The sequence below is a fragment of the Terrapene carolina genome, unplaced genomic scaffold, assembly GCF_002925995.2.
Source record: "Terrapene carolina triunguis isolate 2854851 unplaced genomic scaffold, T_m_triunguis-2.0 Scaffold33715, whole genome shotgun sequence".
Taxonomy (NCBI): domain Eukaryota; kingdom Metazoa; phylum Chordata; order Testudines; family Emydidae; genus Terrapene; species Terrapene triunguis.
This window is the reverse complement of record NW_020698066.1, coordinates 2,432,901-2,453,379: the sequence shown is the minus strand read 5'-3', so window position 1 is coordinate 2,453,379 and position 20,479 is coordinate 2,432,901. Positions and strand designations below refer to the sequence as shown.

At 42.0% G+C, this 20,479-nt stretch overlaps 1 protein-coding gene across 4 annotated transcripts in view; it reads left to right on the top strand.

The window, feature by feature from the left end:
- The window catches only part of LOC112109098 (TPR and ankyrin repeat-containing protein 1), an 80,920-nt gene that overhangs the window by 26,822 nt on the left and 33,619 nt on the right, over positions 1 to 20,479 (top strand). For 3 of the 4 annotated variants that reach the window (XM_024203485.2, XM_024203487.2, XM_024203486.2), the window contains 4 exons: positions 2,609 to 2,747; positions 3,344 to 3,475; positions 5,245 to 5,415; positions 17,599 to 17,760. In XM_024203485.2, coding sequence (XP_024059253.2) covers positions 2,609 to 2,747; positions 3,344 to 3,475; positions 5,245 to 5,415; positions 17,599 to 17,760 — 604 coding nt within the window. Of the gene's footprint in view, positions 1 to 2,608; positions 2,748 to 3,343; positions 3,476 to 5,244; positions 5,416 to 13,420; positions 13,497 to 17,598; positions 17,761 to 20,479 lie in introns of those variants that run through there. The other variant, XM_024203488.3, reaches the window with a different exon arrangement.

Genomic DNA, 20,479 nt, shown 5'->3' with positions numbered 1-20,479 from the left:
TTCTCCGTTTTCATTCATAGTGCCACACCCACGTATTCCCATTGCTCTTTCATTGTTTGCGTTGTCCTTACCGATCTTGGCATTCAGGTCTCCCATGACGATAGTTAGGTCATGGCATGGTACTCTCTAACTCCGCCTGTAGTGTAAGGTAGAATTTGTCCTTTATTTCTTCATCACTGTCCTAACACTGAATCAGGGTGATATTATGAGAGCCAGACTGAAAAGCAAACATAATAAGTCTGCTGCTGATGGATTTCCATTCAAGCAGGGAATGCTCCACTCCCTTCTTCAAAAGGATGGCAACAGCTTCATGGTGTTGTCCATCATCCTGTCCAGAAAACAGCAAAGTTTCTCCCAAGGCTGCTGTTAATCTTCCTGATCCCATCTATCTACTCTCGCTGACACCCAGGATGTGTAAGCTGTAGCGTCTCATCTCTGCTGTGACCTGAGCTAGCTCCCCTGCTTCATACATTGTCTGTATGTTCCAAAAACCAAGTTTGGTTTTTGTCTTGATGTTGAGCACTTCAGTCTTCATACCAGTGGCTTCCTTTCGGCTTTCACCACTGGCAGTCATACAGGTCATTGACTCCTGAAGGCCATCACACACAGTAATGGCTGATTTCTCTGTCGCTTTTTCCGTAACATATTTTGTTTTTTATGAGACAGGGTTGTTAGCTCTGTGCCTAACTCCCAACCTGGAGAACCAGGGTGTCTGTTTTGTCTGGCCCCTCCCCCACAGACCAATCCGGCATGGTTGAACCTACCAGGAGCAAAAAGCCCCTGGGGATCATTAGAGCAAGCAAGCTGTTCCGCCATGACAAGGCACGGACACCAGAGGACTGAAAGTACACAATGTTTAGTTTAATTTAACTCTAATACTACCAATTTTTGCTCCTGAAATTTTCCCATGGAATTTTTGTATATGTGGAAGAGTTTAAAAAATTCAAGATGGAAAATTCCCAAATGTTGTTTTCCTTTGGAGGAAATAAGAGGAAAAAGTGCCTTTTTCTGCTGGAGTTTTCAGTGCTGCTTTTGATTTTGCAGGTGTATATAATATTTTCACTTCGGATTTTGCACAAACAGTAACTCTTGCAAATCAGAGTTCTTAAACATAAATGTTGCAGATGTCTGCAATATGTGTGGAGGCCACTATTTAAAAACTAAAAATGGGAAATAAATATAAAAAAGAATAAATAGAGATACATAATATACAATATACTCTGTGTGTGTATGTATGTATAATATATAAAAATAAAAAAACCCTTTATATTGAGAGCTCTTTGGGGCAGGGATGGAGCAGAACATATCCCTGAACCTGGTCTGGGGCTCTAGTTGCTACTGTAATATAAATATGTGTAATTAAATTTAATATTGGGTAAGGCAAGTGGCCAATATTTATTCATAGACTCATAGACTTTAAGGTCAGAAGGGACCATTATGATCATCTAGTCTGACCTCCCGCATGATGCAGGCCACAAAAGCTGGCCCACCCACTCCTGGAATAATTCTCTCCCTTGACTCAGATGTTGAAGTCCCCAAATCCTGATTTAAAGACTTCAAGTCACAGAGAATCCTCCAGCCAGCGACCCCTGCCCCATGCTGCGGAGGAAGGCGAAAAACCTCCAGGGCCTCTGCCAATCTACCCTGGAGGAAAATTCCTTCCCGACCCCAAATATGGCGATCAGCTTAACCCCGAGCATGTGGGCAAGATTCTCCAGCCAGACCCTCTGGAAAAAGTTCACTGTAGTAACTTTTAATATCCCATCATTGACCATTGTTACTAATTTACCAGAGATGGCACGTTATTGACCTATTGACTAAAATCACGTTATCCCATCAAACCATCCCCTCCATAAACTTATCAAGCTTAATCTTAAAGCCAGAGAGGTCTTTCGCCCCCACTATTTCCCTCGGAAGGCTGTTCCAGAACTTCACCCCTCTGATGGTTAGAAACCTTCATCTAATTTCAAGCCTAAACTTCCCGACGGCCAGTTTATATCCATTTGTTCTCGTGTCCACATTAGTACTGAGCTGAAATAATTCCCCTCCCTCTCTGGTATTTATCCCTCTGATATACTTAAAGAGAGCAATCATATCCCCCCTCAGCCTTCTTTTGGTTAAGGTAAACAAACCGAGCTCCTCGAGTCTCCTTTCATATGACAGGTTTTCCATTCCTCGGATCATCCTAGTGGCCCTTCTCTGTACCCGTTCCAGTTTGAGTTCATCCTTTTTAAACATGGGAGACCAGAACTGCACGCAGTACTCCAAATGTGGTCGTACCAGTGCCTTGTACAATGGAACCAGCACCTCCTTATCCCTACTAGAAATACCTCGCCTAATGCATCCCAAGACCGCATTAGCTTTTTTCACGGCCACTTCACATTGCCGACTCATAGTCATCCTGCGGTCAACCAGGACTCCGAGGTCCTTCTCCTCTTCCGTTACTCCAACCAATGCGTCCCCATTTGCTTTGCCTTTGTAACACTGAATTCCCAAGTAGTCAAAAACTTTGCCTGGGCTGAAAAGGTAACAGGACTAAAAAGATGATTTCTTTCACATATGTAAAATAATATAACTGTAATATATCTCTCTATTTCTTTGTTATCAGAAATATGTCCTGTTTGGCCATTATGAGAGAATGGAAAGAGTACCAGAGTTGGTAGAGTGGCTGATCACCATTGGAGCAAATGTTGGGAGCATTGGAGCATACCCACTTCATGCAATCATCAATCTCTGTATCAAAGCAAGTGAGTGACATCTCATGTTGGTATAAAACAAAAGCAACCGTAGTCAACCTACAGAGAATTTGCATATAAAGCTCATATTTAACAATCTAAAGTAAGCTCAAATCCAAAATATATAATCTTACATAGCTTTAGTCATTACTCTTAAAAAAAAAAATTACTTTAACTATGTGTCCAGTTCATGTGTACCTGGGAGTCCTGGGAGCCTAATAATGACCCTCTCTTCTTTGATTCAAACCTGAAGTGTAACTGATGTGACCATCTCAGACCCTGAATGTGTCAACTCTGAAAAACCTGTCTGGGGATCAGGGTACATGTTTAAAATTTGCGGTCCAAATTCAGAGCTGCATGTGTTAGGGCAAAATTTGGTTGTTTATCTCCGACAATGCAGCTGGCACTTGACGCCATTTGTTGCTTGGTATTTTACACTATACTTTCCTCTCTGTCACCCTTAACTTTTAAAGAGAAAGTCTTTGATAGCTTGTCTGCCCACCTCTGGCAGGGGTGCGGGGGAGCAATACTGCTTCCCCCCATCCTGTCCTAACAGGACAAAGTGTGCTGTTTTAATAACATGTGGTTTTAATTTATAATCATTTCAGAAGGGAACCATCTTTTCAGATGGCTTCTAGATGAGATACCAGACTTGAAGGGTAGTATCAACCAGCAAGACCAGGATGGTTGCACAGTCTTGCATGTCGTGGCCTCTCATTCCACTGGATATCCTATGAAACGTATGTAATTCCAAATGGACTTTTTCATCAGCTTGGACTTTTGTTTTTTATGGCGAAAGAAAAAAAACTCCAAACATTGATATTCTTTATTTCATGCCAAGAAGAAAAATGACAAAAGACTTGCAGGCTCAGTATACATTTATAACTATAGCAAATATAGCAGAACTTAAAAAATTATAGGGCACTGCCTTGGTGGACAATTTCTTTGTCATTTTGCATAGTTATTCTGTGTAAGGTCTTTTATTTTGGTTGGTGGATTAAGATTTAGCCACAACTTGCTGCAATGTATTTATATCTTTCTTGGTCCATTTATGTATTGATGTTCTCAGAAATTAGAAGAAAATTAGGCCTCAAACTAGTCTGAGTTTTTTCTCACTTGTAGAGGAGAACCAAATAAAAACGTCCCTTGATGTCAGTAGCAGTGTGTCTTGGCTTAGATATGTAAACTTTGAGAGCTGCTTTTCTTTAGCTTTCTTGTGGGGGTCAAATAGCCCTGCCATCTCTGTGGATGCTTTTATCTTATAACTATAGAAACCTGGTTTGCTTTTTATTTGCATTTCTTAATAAATCCACTGGGTGGAAACAGGAAGTAAGCATCATTCCTGAAGTTACCCTAGGCTTTTTGTTCATTATACACAATGGCATTCTGGGGCCTCCCTTTGATCGTCTGTGTGAGTCTCATTCATACTATTTAATTTAGTTTTGTTGTAGACGAGTCACATTTCTTCTCTCACTGCTGTCCCATCTGTTGCACAGCGAGCACAGTTCTTGCAGAGCAGATAATGGAAGACATTTCAGAGCCATCTTGCTGACAAAACTCAGTTAAAATAACATGAATGGCAAGGCACACGTGTACAAAAGCAAGAGAACTGTGTTGAGTGTGTAAAGGTGTCTCACTTCTTCCCAACCTTTTCTTCTCCAAGTTTTGCCTGGTATTCTAGCAAGAGGGACGCATACAGCGATTCAAGTTGTTAAACTTGCAGTTGTGTCTGAGGAAAGTGGAAATAATTTGATGCAGCTTTCCTAGCAATCATTTTATGCTCCTTTCACTTGCCTGGCTGATCCTTTGATTCTCCGATGCTCCTCCTTGCTGTTCTTTGACTATGATTTATAGCACATGTTCAGCTGTTGGAGGCAAAGAGAGTACATCTCCTTCTCTCAGGGTAGCACAATGCCCATCATAATGGAATGTGACAAAGTGAGACAGGAGTATAGAGCCTTGTGGTATATTAAAGATATTGTGTCAAGCGTCGAATCAGAATTTATATTTTGGGGTTTGGCCAATTATGTTTGTTCTGCAGTGTTTTGGAGGCAGTTATATTAGGATACTAGCTTCCGTTGAAGAGAATGGTGGTACTGTCATATTTATCGAAGTGGAGATAACGTATGCGGCAAGGCTTGTTATTAGGTAATCATATTTTTATGCCACTCCTGATATGAAAAAAAACCCTAGTGACTAGCTGTGGTTTCAGGCTAAGTATCTTAGATACTTTTGAACATGCTTTCCTCTTTCACCAACCAACCCACCAAAAACAAAAAAAACCCAAAAAACAACAACAAAAACCCCAACATCAAAAATAAACCCCCCAAAACAATTTGATAAAATGCATTGTTTCCTGTAAGGACCAACTCCAAGTATAACGGCTTCTATAAAATCGAGCTGTTCTTTCTTTGGTTAAAAAAGCATTTGAAACCATGGCAGTGATTTTTCTTTCATTCTGGACAAGAGGATAGTGCTAACTCTCTACTGTATTTATTTTATGTTTCAGGTCAGACAGAAAATGTGCAGATGCTCCTAAATGCTGGGGTGGACCCCACTATTCCAGACACACAAGCAAGGTGTGCCGCAGATATCTTGAAAAAAAACAAAAACTTCAAGGCAGTAGATCTAATCAACAATCACCTAGCAAGACATGCTGCTTCCTCTAAGGAATCACCAGGTACTGATTGCTTTCCCCGTTTTAAATGACATTCTTCATGTACAGAAATGTTACACTTCTCATAGGTTGTAATAGGGAAGTTTTTATAGGGTTCTTCTCTGGTGGAAGTGCATCAAAGTGTGCTATTTTTGCCACCCTGCCTCCCCTTTGTCTTCTGCATCAAGTTAGACATCTTGTCCATGTCTGCAAAGGCCTACGTAATACCCCCGCTGACATTTCTAACTTCTTACTGCAGCGTCCCGAAGCCTCTCTGCTCTGCCAGTGATGCCTTTTCGATGCCCTGCTGTCTGCTTATCCCACAGCCACCTCTGTGGTTTTTCATACTGCCTTTGATGCACAGAATGCCCTTTTAGCCTTGACCTGCTGAATTATTACTTTGGCCTCGTACAGATTCCTCCTTAAGCCTTGCTGCTTCTGTGATGAATCCTAACATCATTGTTTTTGTGTAAAAACAAAAATTCTACCACCAAGTTGTTCACGTCCCAACTGAATTATTGCTGCAATTGTTGTTCGTTTCACGTTCCTTTCCCTCTCTAATGTTAGTCAGCCCCTCTCATTGCCTCCTGTGCAAAAAACAGACCCCAGTCCTGAGAAACGCTTACTTATGTGCTTAGCTTTAAGCATCAGTGAGACTACTCATCTGCTTAAAGTTACATATATGCTTAAATATTGTAATAACTCTTTTGGGTCATGTCTTCCTATTTATTATAAAGTGTCCACTGTGCTCCTGGGTGCTGTAGAAGTGATAACCTTCAAATTTTTATAGTCCTAAAATTGCGATGGAATGAGATACAATGGCTTATCATTTGTGCCAGTCATTATGTGATGGTTTTGTGAAGCTGAGGCGAAGAGTAGAGACTAAGGACTCATTCTTGTTCTCTGTTATGTGTAAATTCAGCTATTGTGCCTCTGTGAGCCAGTTCTGTAGCTGATTTTTCCATGATTGGAACTCAGTTTGACCTGTCATCAGTGAACAGGCTCAGATGCTGTTGGGACCTGCCAAATTAAATTCACTTAGGCCTGGTCTACACTTACCCCCCCAATTCGAACTAAGGTACGCAACTTCAGCTACGTGAATAACGTAGCTGAAGTCGAAGTACCTTAGTTTGAACTTACCTCGGTCCACACGCGGCAGGCAGGCTCCCCCGTCGACGCCGCGGTACTCCTCTCGTATAGCTGGAGTACCGCAGTCGACGGCGATCACTTCCTGGTTCGACTTATCGCGTCCAGACAAGACGCGATAAGTCGAACCCAGAACTTCGATTCCCAGCCGCTGAACTAGCGGCTGGGTGTAGACATACCCTTAGATGTCTGGATGAAGGAGACACACATAATTACAATATAAAATTAGTAAAATAAAAATCATATCTGATTAGGAGCTAACACTCTAGAGCAGTACCTTACCATTCCATACCATTAACAATGGGAAAGAAAACTGGATCTTTTTGACTATTCTCCTTTCAATAAAGGAAAACATCCTGACCTGTTACCTCCATCTACCAGGGAGCAAGAAGGACCAAAAGGATGAGTTCTGCTGCTGGTATTCATAGCCTAACCCACACACTTCCTCTTCAAATCTTTTTGTACTCTTCTCGTCCTCATTTCCTTTTTCACGTACATGTTCCAGCTGGAAGAGGAAGACAGAGAAATGATAATAAGAGAGAGAAAATAAATTCAGTTGAAACTCATTACAGATTAGCCAAGTGAGAATTAAAGGATCTAATTCCATTTCTCCACTCAGATTTATTAGCAGGTCCCATTATTAGATCCTATGTTACAAAGCCTGCTTTTTAAAAAAAAAAGAGTGCTAATTTGCAAAATTAGGTAATCTATAATGGGTCACATAGTCATTAGTGCAACTCAGCTGGGCTTTCTAGAAAAGAAAAACTTGGAGAATATTTAGGGAAAGGATCCTGTGAGGAGAAGCATTTGGAGTCCAATAGCACTACAGCTATTTTCAGCACTTCAGCCAATACAAAGATGAGATGGGGTCTGCATTCCAGATGTCCTCAGGTTGATCCTGCTTGAATATCTTGGAAATGTGTGCTACTATACCTGCTTTATAGGTTAGCATGCATACAGCCCCTTCAGTTTCCCATGCCTGTTTCAATGGCCATGCAGTGTAGATAGGGTGGAGTTTTGGGAAGGGGGCCTCTTATATTTGTAGAGCTTTCTTTTTAAAAAAATTTTTCCTCCCTCTAAGTCAGTTTTGAATTCCCCTCCTCACTTAGAGTTTGTTACATACAAGACTGGGGAGAAGATGTTCCTGCTGCTGGTGAGAGATTTTTCAATGGTTTGGTTAGCTTCCCTCTAGGAGTGCTGTGGCTCTTTTTTGCAATCAGTTCCAATGTCGCTGCTGCTTATGCGGCCCCTCATGTCTCTGGTCTGTCTTCTCATAAGCTTCAGCAAGCTCTCCTCTAAAAAATTTTTTGGCAGGACTCCCGCATGATCCTCATGCTAGTTTTTTCCCTTTGCCAGTTTAAATAAGTGGCAGCCATCGGGCTTGGGTACTAAATTAATTGGGTTGGAGACATTTGAGGAACTAGCTCCATTAGGAAGAATGTGGACAAATTGAAGAGTGCAGAGGAGAGCAACAAAAATGATAAAAGATTTAGAAAACCTGACCTAGGAGGAAAGGATGAAAAACCTGGGCATGTTTAGTTTTTGAGAAAAGAAGACTGAGGAGTGACCTGATAAGTCTTCCAATATGTTAAGGGCTGTTATAAAGAAGATGGTGATCAATTGTTTTCCATGTCCACCGAAAGTAGAACAAGAAGTAATGGGATTAATCTACAGCAGGGGTCGGCAACCTTTCAGAAGTGGTGTGCCAAGTCTTCATTTATTCACTGTAATTTAAGGTTTCGTGTGCCAGTAATACATTTTAACGTTTTTAGAAGGTCTCTCTCTATAAGTCTATATTATGTAACTAAACTATTGTTGTATGTAAAGTAAATAAGGTTTTTAAAATGTGTAAGAAGCTTCATTTAAAATTAAATTAAAATGCAGATCTTATCAGTTTAGTGTGATCCTTGCCCTTGCTTTTCCTTGCTGAGTTTTCCAATGTCTGGCACGTATTTGGATACTTTAAGCTGCACACAGGCTTCGGAGTGATCAGTTGTTAACCGGCTCCGAGGGGGACAGAGGACAGATTTCATGTGTGAAAATACCTGTTCACACAGGTATGTGGCTCCAAATGCTGAAAGCATTGCAAATGCAATTTTCTTCAAACAATTAAATTTCACTGGCAGGGATGTCCAGCAGGTCAGAATAGAGGCCCCATGATCTCTCGCGGTAGCTTCAAGTGCACTCCGCAGATCTACAAACTTTGGTTCCCGCAATTCTGAGCTTTTTAACTGAATGAGCTGCATTTCGAAATCTTCAACACCCAGCCACTGAAATACAGACAAATCCAAGTCGCTTTTGTTGAACTTTTCAGGTTTAATTAGAAAAGAAAGCATTGGGCCAAATCGCTGGAAATCTGTCAGAAAATTCTGATTCCAGTTCTTGCATGTACATTCCAATCTCATCGACACTGACAGTGCAACATGTCAATAGCTCTTTTATGTGTTGGAAGTAGCGGAAAGTAGAAGTTCGAATATCCTGAGAAAAAATTGCTAGTTTTACAACAAATGCCTTCCAGGCTTCATAAAGATCCAGAACCGTTTGCCCTGCACCCTGGAGATAGAGGTTGAGTTTGTTTAGGTGAGCGGTGATGTCAGTTAGAAACACGAGCTTACACAGCCATCTGTCATCTTCCAGTTCGGGGTAGTTTTGTCCTTTTTCTGACAAAAAGGCCTCAATTGCATCAAAACAGTTTACAAAGCGCACCAAAACCTTGCCACGACTTAGCCACCGAATATTGCTGTGAAGTGGAATGTCGTTATAAGCACTGTCCATCTCTTCTAGCAGTGCTTGAAACTGTCTGTGAGTCAAAGCAGATCAAGCAACAAGGAAATTGACTATTCGCACCACTGTATTCATCACATTATTAAGCTCTGAATTAGAAATTTTAGCACACAGGTTTTCTTGATGGATGATACAGTGAAATTTGACTGTCAGGCGGCCAATTTGATCTTCAAGTAACTTTACAAATCCCTTCTGTTTTCCGACCATGGCAGGAGCACCATCTGTTGTCACACAAAATATTTTTCTGATGTCAACTCCTCGTTCTTCAAAATGGTTTACAAAACTTTCCGTTATATCTTCCCCCTTTTGCTGTGCCATGCAGGGGTTTTAGGCAACAAAGTTCCTCTTGGATTTCATCAGAAGCACAATATCTTGCAACAACTGCCAAACGTGGGACGTCGTTTATACCCATGCTCTCATCAGCTGCAACGCTAAACACTGCTGTGCCTTTTAATGCAGTCGTCTGCTTTTCGTTAATGTTTTCTGCCATTTCACGTATGCGTCTCTCAACTGTTCTGGTAGAGACAGGCAGTTCTTTTATTCTAGATATGATCGTATCTTTATTTGGCAAATCATTGAATAAAACCTCCGAACTGCTGAGAAAAACTTTTTATGTATTCCCCATCTGTAAACGGCTTTCCGTTTTTTGCAATGCACTGTGCAATCTTGTAACTTCCTTCTGTAGCTTGATATTTACCTACACGTAAGCATTCAAAAATACTGCTTTGCTTCTCTGATCCTTCTACTGCCTTTTTGATCGATTCAGTCATGTCTGCTTCGTGAAGAGAGGTTTTCTCGTGCTTCGTTTGAAAATGTCGTCGAACACTTGATGTGCGACAAACAACACTTCCATAACAGAGAGCACGAACAGCACGATCCTTCTTTTGAATAAATCCAAATGTGTCTGTCCAAGAAGGCCGAAATGAACGGACATCTAACTTTGCTTTCTTAGGAGCTGACATTTTGTCAAATGTACCCCTCAACTCACAGTGGAAAAAAAATGGCAACAGAGGGCACGCACAAGGTCAGATGCAGTACGTTGTTCCACGTGGTCTGATATAAGCAGCAAACCAGGACTTAAAAATATCCCAGTGGCCTGGAACAATTTTTAAGGTGAGGGTGCTGAGCTGTGCCCCCTCTTGCCCCTGTCTGCACCCCCACTGCCTCAGGCTCAGGCCAGTGGGCCACAGCTGGGGGTGGCTGCAGAGCCCTGGGCCAGCGGCTGGTACCCCGGGCCAGCAGTGTGCTGAGCTTGGCCGGCAGCTGGGACCCTGGCTGGTAGAGGGCCGGTGGCTGGAACTCCAGACTGGCAGCGGGCTGAGTGGGGCCAGCGGCTGGTATCCCAGGCCAGCAGCAGGCTGAGTGCGGCCGGGACCCCAGTTGGCAGGGGGCCGGCGGCTGGAACCCCAGACTGGCAGCGGGCTGAGCGGGGCTGGTGGCCGGGACCCCAGACCGGCAGTGGGCTGAGCAGGGCTGGCAGATGGAACCCCAGACTGGCAGCGGACTGACCGGCTCAGCCTGCTGCCGGTCTGGGGTTCCCATCTGCCGGCTCCTGACAGCTAGTATCCTGGCTGCCGGCCACGCTCAGCCCGCTCCTGGCCTGGGGTTATGTCCATCCAGGCAGGCAGCGGGCTGAGTGGGGCCAGCAGCCAGGACCCCGGCTGGCAAGGTGCCGGCGGCCGGAACCCCAGACCAGCAGCAGGGTGCCACTGAAAAGCAGCTTGCGTGCCGCAGGTTGCTTACCCCTGATCTACAGCAAGGGAGATTTAGCTAAGAGATTAGGAAAAACTTTCTAACTATAAGGGTAGTTAAACTCTGGAATAGGTTTCCAAGGGAGGTTGTGGAGTCCCCATCATTGGAAGCTCTTAAAAACAAGTTGGACAAACACCTGTCTGGGATGTTGTAGGTTTACTTGGTCCTGCCACAGCACAGGGGGCTGGACTTGGTGACTTCTCGAAGTCCCTTCCAGCTCTGTATACTATGACATTGAGAAAGAGCAGCACCCCACAGTATTTTAAGAGATAATATGAAATCCAACATTTATGTCACACTGCATAATCCTTGACATAATCATTGCTTGAAAATATACCTCTCATCTGATCAAATGTTTCCTAGTGGCTCCTTATTGGATATATGTTGTTGGACACTAGGCACTAAATAAGTGATAGTTCTTAAAATATAGGACAGATGGTCACTTCCAGTACAGGGCATTGATTTTTTTTTTTTTTTTAAAGAAAGGAATAAGACACCACTTTTGGCAGATCCTCCCAGGTGGAGGTTTCCCTTGCCTTTTCTATCGAGTACAATGGGTTTTGGATCAGGCCCTTAACAGAGAAACACCCCTGTTGACTTCAGTGGACTTTAGATCAGACCCTTAAAGCATTCCTGGATACCAGTGTGACGGATTTGGTCACAGAGACCCCCTTGGGACTGTTACCTGATGTGCTGAAACTACCTCTGAGCCCGTTTTCTCTGATGGCTTGGGACTCCAGAACTCTGCCTTGTTGAGCCAGACCCGCTAGTCTGCTGCAACACAGACCCATGGTCTGGGCCACACCCCCAAAGCTGCAGACTTTAACCAAAAACTGCTCAGCAAATCACCTATCTCCAGCATCCAGACACCCAGTTCCCAATAGGATCCAAACCCCAAATAAATCCGTTTTACTCTGTATAAACCTTATACAGGGTAAACTCATAAATTGTTCGCCCTTTATAACACTGATAGAGAGATGCACAGCTGTTTGCTCCCCCAGGTATTAATCACTTACTCTGGCTTAAGAAACAAAAGTGATTTTATTAAGTACAAAAAGTAGGATTTAAGTGGTTCCAAGTAATAACAGACAGAACAAAGTAAGTTACCAAGCAAAATAAAACAAAACACGCAAGTCTAAGCCTAATACATTAAGAAACTGAATACAGGTAAATCTCACCCTCAGAGATGTTCCAATAAGCTTCTTTCACAGACTAGACTCCTTTCTAGTCTGGGCCCAATCCTTTCTCCTGGTACAGTTCTTGTTAGTTCCAGCTCAGGTGGTAACTAGAGGATTTCTCATGACTGCCCCCCCTTCTCCTTTGTTCTGTTCCACCCCCTTTTGTAGCTTTGGCACAAGGCGGGAATCTTTTGTCTCCTAAATGGAAAAGCACCAGGTTTAAGATGGATTCCAGTACCAGGTGACATGATCACATGTCACTGTAAGACCTCATTCTCCATTCTTTCAGGGCTGGCCTGCACATACCCAGGAAGGTTTGCAAGTAAACAAAACCATTCACAACCAATTGTCCTAGTTAATGGGAGCCATCAAGATTCCAAGCTATCATTAATGGCCCACATTTTGCATAGTTACAATAGGACTTCAGAGTAATACTTTATATTTCTTGCTTCAGATACAAGAATGATACATTCATACAAATAGGATGAACATACTCAGTAGATTATAAGCTTTGTAATGAAACCTTACAAGAGACCTTTCGCATAAAGCATCTTCCAGTTACATTATATTTACACTCAGAAACATATTTCCATAAAACCTATGGAGTGCAACGTCACAACCAGATATCCCACACATGTCCTGCACAAAAGCAATCCAGGGCAGCTGCCATAAATTAACTTTTGCAGTGGTGGTGTAGTCATGTTGGTCTAAGGATATTAAAGAGACAAGATGGCTGAGATACAGTTTATTGGAGCAACTTCCACTGGGTGAAAGAGACAAGCTCTGTGCTTCTCAAAAGCTCCTTCCTTTCACCAAGAGAAGTTGATCTAATAAGACATTATTTCACCCACATTGTCTCATAAATTAACTAGTTGTTTAGATGAGGCCAAAGGATATTTGCACCCAAATGGATGCTCCTCTCATTACCCTAACCTCCATAACTGTCCTACCCCCCAGTTCTTCTACCCAATCTCCAGCCCTCACCAGATATTTCAGACTGACCTAGACATCATTCTTAGGCATTTGAAATGTAAGGTATAGCTTTTAAGATGTTTACTTATGCTGTTTTTGTCACTACAACCTTGCAGGTAGACCACCTGAGTTCCACTACAGATGCCCCCTTTCCTTGAAGTTAGCCAAAAATGTGAGATGTATTGCAGATGTCTGTCAGTCTGAAGTTTACCTAAGTTGCCCTGGCGCTGTGGGAGAAAACACAGTGGGTGGAAATCTCCCCTAGCTCGAGGAGTGAGTATAGAATGACTTGACCTTTTGAAAAACACACAAGAAATTTCAGATTCATGGTGAGGCGTACTTCCCTCCAAGACAGATGGAATTCTGAAAACTGGCACAGTTGGAGACATTTTAAGATGTTGCCTTACATTACCTTTCCAATTTCCTCTGCCTTTAAAGTGGTTTCTCTTTCAAACCAGAGGATCAAAATCTTTCTTTTGAAATCAGTATAGACAGCAGAGACAGGATAGCTTCTCTTCCATCCTCATTGATTCTTTATGATTTGGTAGCACTTTATATTCACTTTGCGGTGGAATGGCACTGCAAGGTGCCGAGCAATGTGAATCAGACCCGTGCTAAGTACAGAACCTGACTTGACAGGCTTAAAATACAAACAGTAGTTCCAATAAAACACTTCAAAACTCTCTGAAGTATTTCTTTAAAATAACCCCTTTCCCAATTCTTGGGGGAAGAAGAGACACATGACAAGGAAGTATTACCTGCTGGTAATTATTTCTTGTATTTCTTTCCTTACCTTCCTCCTCCTCCCACCATCCCGAGTATATGATCTATATCAGTTTTGGAAGTAGAGTTGAGCTATTTATACAAGCAGTGTCAAGCAGTCCCTTTTTAGTCAGCTTACTTGCTGATAGGTGGGGACCCAATGCTGTTGGTCAGGATGTTTTCCTATATAGGCTGGAAGAAGAGAAGGATGGTGGTCGTCATCACTAAAGTGTATCGATAATGGTTTTGCTAAACAAAAGTTGGCAAAAAAATTAGGGGGACAATTTACATTTTTCTTGAAAAACAAAAATTGTTGGCTATTTGTGTTTTGCTTTTGATGAAAACACTTTGTTTTAGGGCTGTTGATTAATCACAGTTAACTCACACGATTACTCAAAAAAATTAATCACAATTAATTGCCGTTTTAATTGCTCTGTTAAACAATAGAATACCTATGGAAATTTATTAAATATTTTCGGACTTTTTCTACATTTTCAAATATATTGGTTTCAGTTACAACACAGAACAAAAAGTGTACAGTGCTCACTTTATATTATTATTTTTGTTAATAATTTTTATAGTGCAAATATTTGTAAACAAGAGAAATAATATTTTCAGTTACCTCATACAAGTACTGTAGTTCAATCTCTTTATCGTGTAAGTACAACTTACAAATATAGATTTTTTTTTTTTTTGGTTACATAACTGCACTCAAAAACAACAAAGTAAAACTTTAGAGCTGACAAGTCCACTCAGTCCTACTTCTTGTTCAGCCAATCGCTAAGAGAGACAAGTTTGTTTACATTTACAGGAGATAATGCTGCTCGCTTCCTATTTATAATGTCACCTGAAAGTGAGAACAGGCGTTCACATGACACTTTTGTAGCCGGCATTGCAAGGTATTTGTGCCAGAAATGCTAAACATTTGTATGCCCCTTCATGCTTCTTCCACCATTCCACCATGCTTCCATGCTGATGACGCTTGTTAAAAAAATAATGCGTTAATTAAATTTGTGAGTGAACTCCTTGTATGTCCCCTGCTCTGTTTTATCCGCATTCTGCCATATATTTTGTGTTATGGCAGTCTTGGTTGATGACCCAGCACATGTTCGTTTTAAGAACATTTTCTCTGCAGATTTGACAAAATGCAAAGAAGGTACCAATGTGAGATTTCTAAAGATAGCTACAGCACTCAACTCAAGGTTTAAGAATCTGAAGTGCCTTCCAAAATCTAAGAGGGATGAGGTGTGGAACATGCTTTCTTAAGTCTTAAAAGAGCAACACTCTGATGCAGAAACTACAGAACCCGAACTGCCAAAAAAGAAAATCAACCTTTTGCTGGTGGCATCTGACTCAGATGATGAAAATGAACATGTGTCAGCCCACACTGCTTTGGATCGTTATCGAGCAGAACCCGTCATTCGCATGGATGCATATCCTCTAGAATAGTGGCTGAAGCATGAAGGGACATATGAATCTTTAGCACACCTGGCACATAAATATCTTGCAACGCTGGCTACAACAGCGCCACGTGAATGCCTGTTTTCAGTTTCAGGTGACGTAAACCAGAAGCGGGCAGCATTATCTCCTGCAATGTAAACAAACTTGTTTGAGCGATTGGCTGAACAAGAAGTAGGACTGAATGGACTTGTAGGCTCTAAAGTTTTATTTTTGAATGTAGGTTTTTTTTGGTACATAATTCTACATTTGTAAGTTCAATTGTCATGATAAAGAGATTGCACTACAAGACTTGGTGAATTGAAAAATACTATTTTGGTTTTTACAGTGCAAATATTTGTAATCAAAAATAAATACGAAGTGTACAGTGCTCACTTTATATTCTGTGTTGTAATTGAAATCAATATATTTGAAAATGTAGAAAACATCCAAAATATTTAGATAAATGGTATTCTTTTGTTTATTAATCATGATTAATTTTTTAAATTGTTTGACAGCCCTACTTTGTTTCAAAAATTTTGACCAGCTCTGATTTTAATGGATGATGTATGGCTAAATCCCTTGTACTGCTCTGAAAGTCTTAACTACTGCATATAGTAACGCAAAAAAGAATAGCAAAGTTTAGTATCACAATAAAACTATTGTCTACACCAAAGCAGTGGAGCTAAAATTAAGTTTGCATAGTACAAAGCACTTGTCACCATGCTCGAACTTTGAAATGCATTTCTAAAATGTTTTTAATCACAATTGATATTTCTAGGCAACTTGCTAAGGGAAAAGGGTCTTGCTAAAAAAAACTGATCATGTTTGTGACTGTTTATGTGAAATTCCAGGAAATGAGTATATAAACTGGTTTCCAACCTGCTTTAACAGAAATTCTGACATTCCCATTTTTAACAAAACTTAAAACTAGATTTTGATAAATTTAATCAACTAACAGATCTCTCTCTAAATAATTGCTAAACTATTAGTAATGAAAGTAGCAAACTCTAGTGTCTAAATGTGTCAATCCAAATAGTGGGTACTTCATCCTCCACGTAGCGGCTGAAGATGGGAAAACAAACTTTGTGATAATGGCCCCAAATAAAAGGATCAGAACCAGCGAAGCCCTCAAGTTTTGTTTCCTGTCTCAATAGGTGGAACAGCTTGCTGGATAGCCATCGAAAACACTCTTCAGGTGGTGGTGGTAGTGGTGGGGTGTCAGTACTAAAAGACCCTTTGAGAGGTCACTATGGGCATTCACCTGGGAGCACAGCTGAACACCTAAGTGAGCAAGCAGTTCCTTAAGGACCACAAGATTCAGAAACAGAGGAGACATGTCTCAGCTCTGACCTGGGCAAAGTCAGTCATGGCTTGGGCCTACCTCAAAGCCTGCGTATAGAGAGATAATGGAGTGCCCTGGGTTTTACTTTCACATGCATCTCCTCTATCTCTGGTTCCTGGAAAAGTGGTCCCTACATTTCTCTCTCTGTATTATTGTCTTCCCTGGCCCTATGCTGGTGGCTTCAGAATGAAAAGATCAACTTAAATTCCTCCAGCCTGCGTTGTAGTAACAATGGGCATACGTTTATTGAGCTGGGGTCCTATATGATGCACTGTTTGGTCCAGGGTTGCCTGTTCCTCTCAAAAATTTCTTTTCCATTTGCCTTGGCACTTTCACACCTCATTCCCTTTCTGAAGGGCGTGGTTCTGAATGGCAAGGTTTTCTGGGCTTAGTGCAGGAGTAGGTGAGCTGAGCCTTAGTTGCTGCTTTGTGGCAAACTGTCTGACCTCCCTTCTGGATCTCCTGGAAGAAGACTAGCTTTCTCGGGCTGCCTCCAGCTGTCATTCTTATGTGGTCTGTCACGTGGGCAAAGTTACATTCCGCAAAGCTGCTGGCAAACTCATGCTGAGTCTGGACTTTTGTTTTTAGGGCATTTGTTAACTAATGTAAACCACACTGTCGTTGTACATTATCCTGAGTATGGGATAAATTGGGAGGTATTACATTACTATGTTTTTATTTTAAAAAATGTGTTTTTATCCATGCTAGCACGCCATAAGCTGCCAATAAAATGTATTATATAATTATATTTTTAACACTCCTCCCCCCCCCCCCCAACAACAACAAACAAATAAGTAACAGGATTACCAGTTTCAGTGATATTTTTTTCAGGAAGGAGCGAAAGCAAAGCCTCAGTTAATGAAATCAACTCTCTTCTGGATGCTTTTGATCAGTTCTTGATGTTTTGCAGTCCTGAAAACCAAGCACAGCATAAAAATTTATTGAAGCATGAGACGGTTCAGAGGTTTCTGAAGCTTTTGTCTACTGTAAAAGGTAAAGTGAATTCCCATCTCTCCCCTTCACAAACTTAATAGATGTGAAAAATATATTTGATGTTAACATGTAGAGTGCTTTCCACAAGTATCTGTAACATCTCTCTCAGGTGCTGCCCTATCTCACCTTTCCTTCCCGGTGACTCTTAAGAGAAATAGCCTGGATTCTGCTTTTAGAAATCTGGATCCTTCAGGCTAGAGAGTTCTGGCTGGGCTCCTGCTTTGAATAGAAAGGGGTGTTGGCTGTGTCACCTGCTTATTGAACAGTGTTGTTGTCTGAATGGTGTCATGCTTCCTTTGAGTTCTCGCAGCTCCTATTGGCCCTCTCCAGGCCGCATAGGTTTCTCTAAACCACATGCTGGGTCTAGAAGGGATGAGTTGAGGTGCATGCTCTGAGGGACTTTTCTCTTCAGTCCCCTCCCACCGCAGCTGCTACGGGGAGCCAGCACTTCAGCTCACAGGCAGACAGATGTTCTAGCTGAACTTGAGTTTCTCACGACCTTGCTGTCTGCTGATCCCTGGGTGTGGGGAGTTCACAGCCTGCCAGGCCTCCGCCCCCTGCCAGGTCATGGCTACCAGATCAGACCAACCCTGAGGTGTGGCTCAAGAGTCGGACTGACCATGGCTGGTGGCTCAGCCCACATAGTGCTGGGCTTGCAAGGAGTGCTGGTCTCCACATGCTATCTTCACCGCGATGCCTCTGCATCAGGGATGTCCATCCTGGAAGAGGTTGAGTTCACAAACTGCCCCAGGTTCCCTGAGGTATCCTTGACAGATCCCTGTTTTACAGGTCCCCAAAGTGATAGCTTTATGGCAGGCATGGAGGTGCCTTCTAGCCCAGCTCTAAGATGGTATGTACCAAGTTTATTTCTGATGCTGCCAATAGCATCTTGCCACCTGTCTCTGAATCTCCCTGGGGGGCAAAGCAAAATATAGATCTGTTATTCCTGTAAGGGCTATCACATGTCCCCCTAAAACTCAACACTTGGCTGACAGCTGCTTTCTAAAAGATAAAAGCATTTTTAATTTTTCTTCCCTTCTGCAGCATTTCCCAAACTTTGGAACTCAGTGCTGGGTAGGTGATATGCTGGAATACCATAGGGGGTGAGAGGTGGTGGATCATGGTAGTTTTTCAGCATAAGGATCATGGGATTTAAAAGTGGGAAATTTTTCATCTTTACAAAAACTAGAAACGTAACATTTGATCAAACCGTTTTCTATCTTGATCTTAGAAAGCTGTGCACATCCTATGGCTGCGTGCTGGATGTGTGAGAGAGGGAACACTGCTTGGCAAGCGGTCAGTCAGACCAGAAAGGGAATTTGGTGATGGGAATGCTATAAAGGCTCTGCTACTCTAACTGGGTAATCCCCAGCATGTTTTGAAATGTATTGTTATAAATATGAAAGCCTGTAAGGGAATTGTGATTAAATGGGCATTTAAAAAAGGTAATCAGTTGTAATCAGAAAAAGGTGAGTAATCCCTGGTCTACTCTTTATCAGTCTAGCCTTTTATGCTTCACTCATGACCATGCCACTGAGTCTCTACTCTTCTTCACCCAGATTTTCAGGATACTCTTTTCATTTTTATAGAATCTTTCCATTGTGCCTAGTCTCCTCCTGAGTAGGTTCTTTCTAAACCCCCCTTTTTAAAAAAAATTCCAAAAAGAGTCCAAGGCTTTCAAGATTTGTGAACACGTGCAAGTAAATTTTTTCTCAGAAAAGAGAGAGCATAAAAATGATGACATTTTCTTATTCAACAGAGCTGCACCCTGTGTCAGAGTTGTGTATACTGCTGTTAGTGACAAAAATAAGCATTAGAATTGTAAAGCCAACAGAGTGAAAAGAAACTGTGTTTTGTTCTGGCTTACAGCAGAATTATTTAAATTAGTTCCTACCATAAGGAGGAGGGAGAAAACTTGTTCACCTTAGCCTCTGAGGATAGAACAAGAAGCAATGGGCTTAAACTGCAGCAAGGGAGGTCTAGGTTGGACATTAGGAAAAAGTTCCTAACTGTCAGGGTGGTTAAACACTGGAATAAATTGCCTAGGGAGGTTGTGGAATCTCCATCTCTGGAGATATTTAAGAGTAGGTTAGATAAATGTCTATCAGGGATGGTCTAGACAGTATTTGGTCCTGCCATGCGGGCAGGGGACTGGACTCGATGACCTCTCGAGGTCCCTTCCAGTCCTAGAATCTATGAATCTATAGGGACAAATTTTGCCCGCAGTTACACCAGAGCAATCCAATTAAAGAACTTGAAGACTACTGAATTGCACAGTTGAAACTGAGAGCAGAATTTAGTCTGCAGAATCTTTTATTCAGATCTTTCTGAGCTGGCAGTCAGAAAACTCATGTACGTACTTGTATAAACTCAGCAAATTTGATCTGGAAATAATTGTTGGATGGCAAACACGGAATCCCACATTGCTATATTGTTTAGAGTCACTCTTCAGAATAGAACTGTGTTAAGATCTAAATCCAGAGCCTGGGTCCTGGGCTGAGCAGATGTAAGGAAGAGGGGGATGAAGTAGTCTGCCTGGCCCCAATGGGAATGGAGAGGACAGGAACGTGTTTGCTGCAGCAGCCTTGCTTCCTGACTCACCTGTGCCCTTTTCTTTCTCACTGCTGCACAGGGAGTTTGAGTGGTGTGGGGCTGTGCGGTGCATACACTATGTATGTCACATTCTCTGCACAGCAGAACCACACCAGTTCCATTGCTA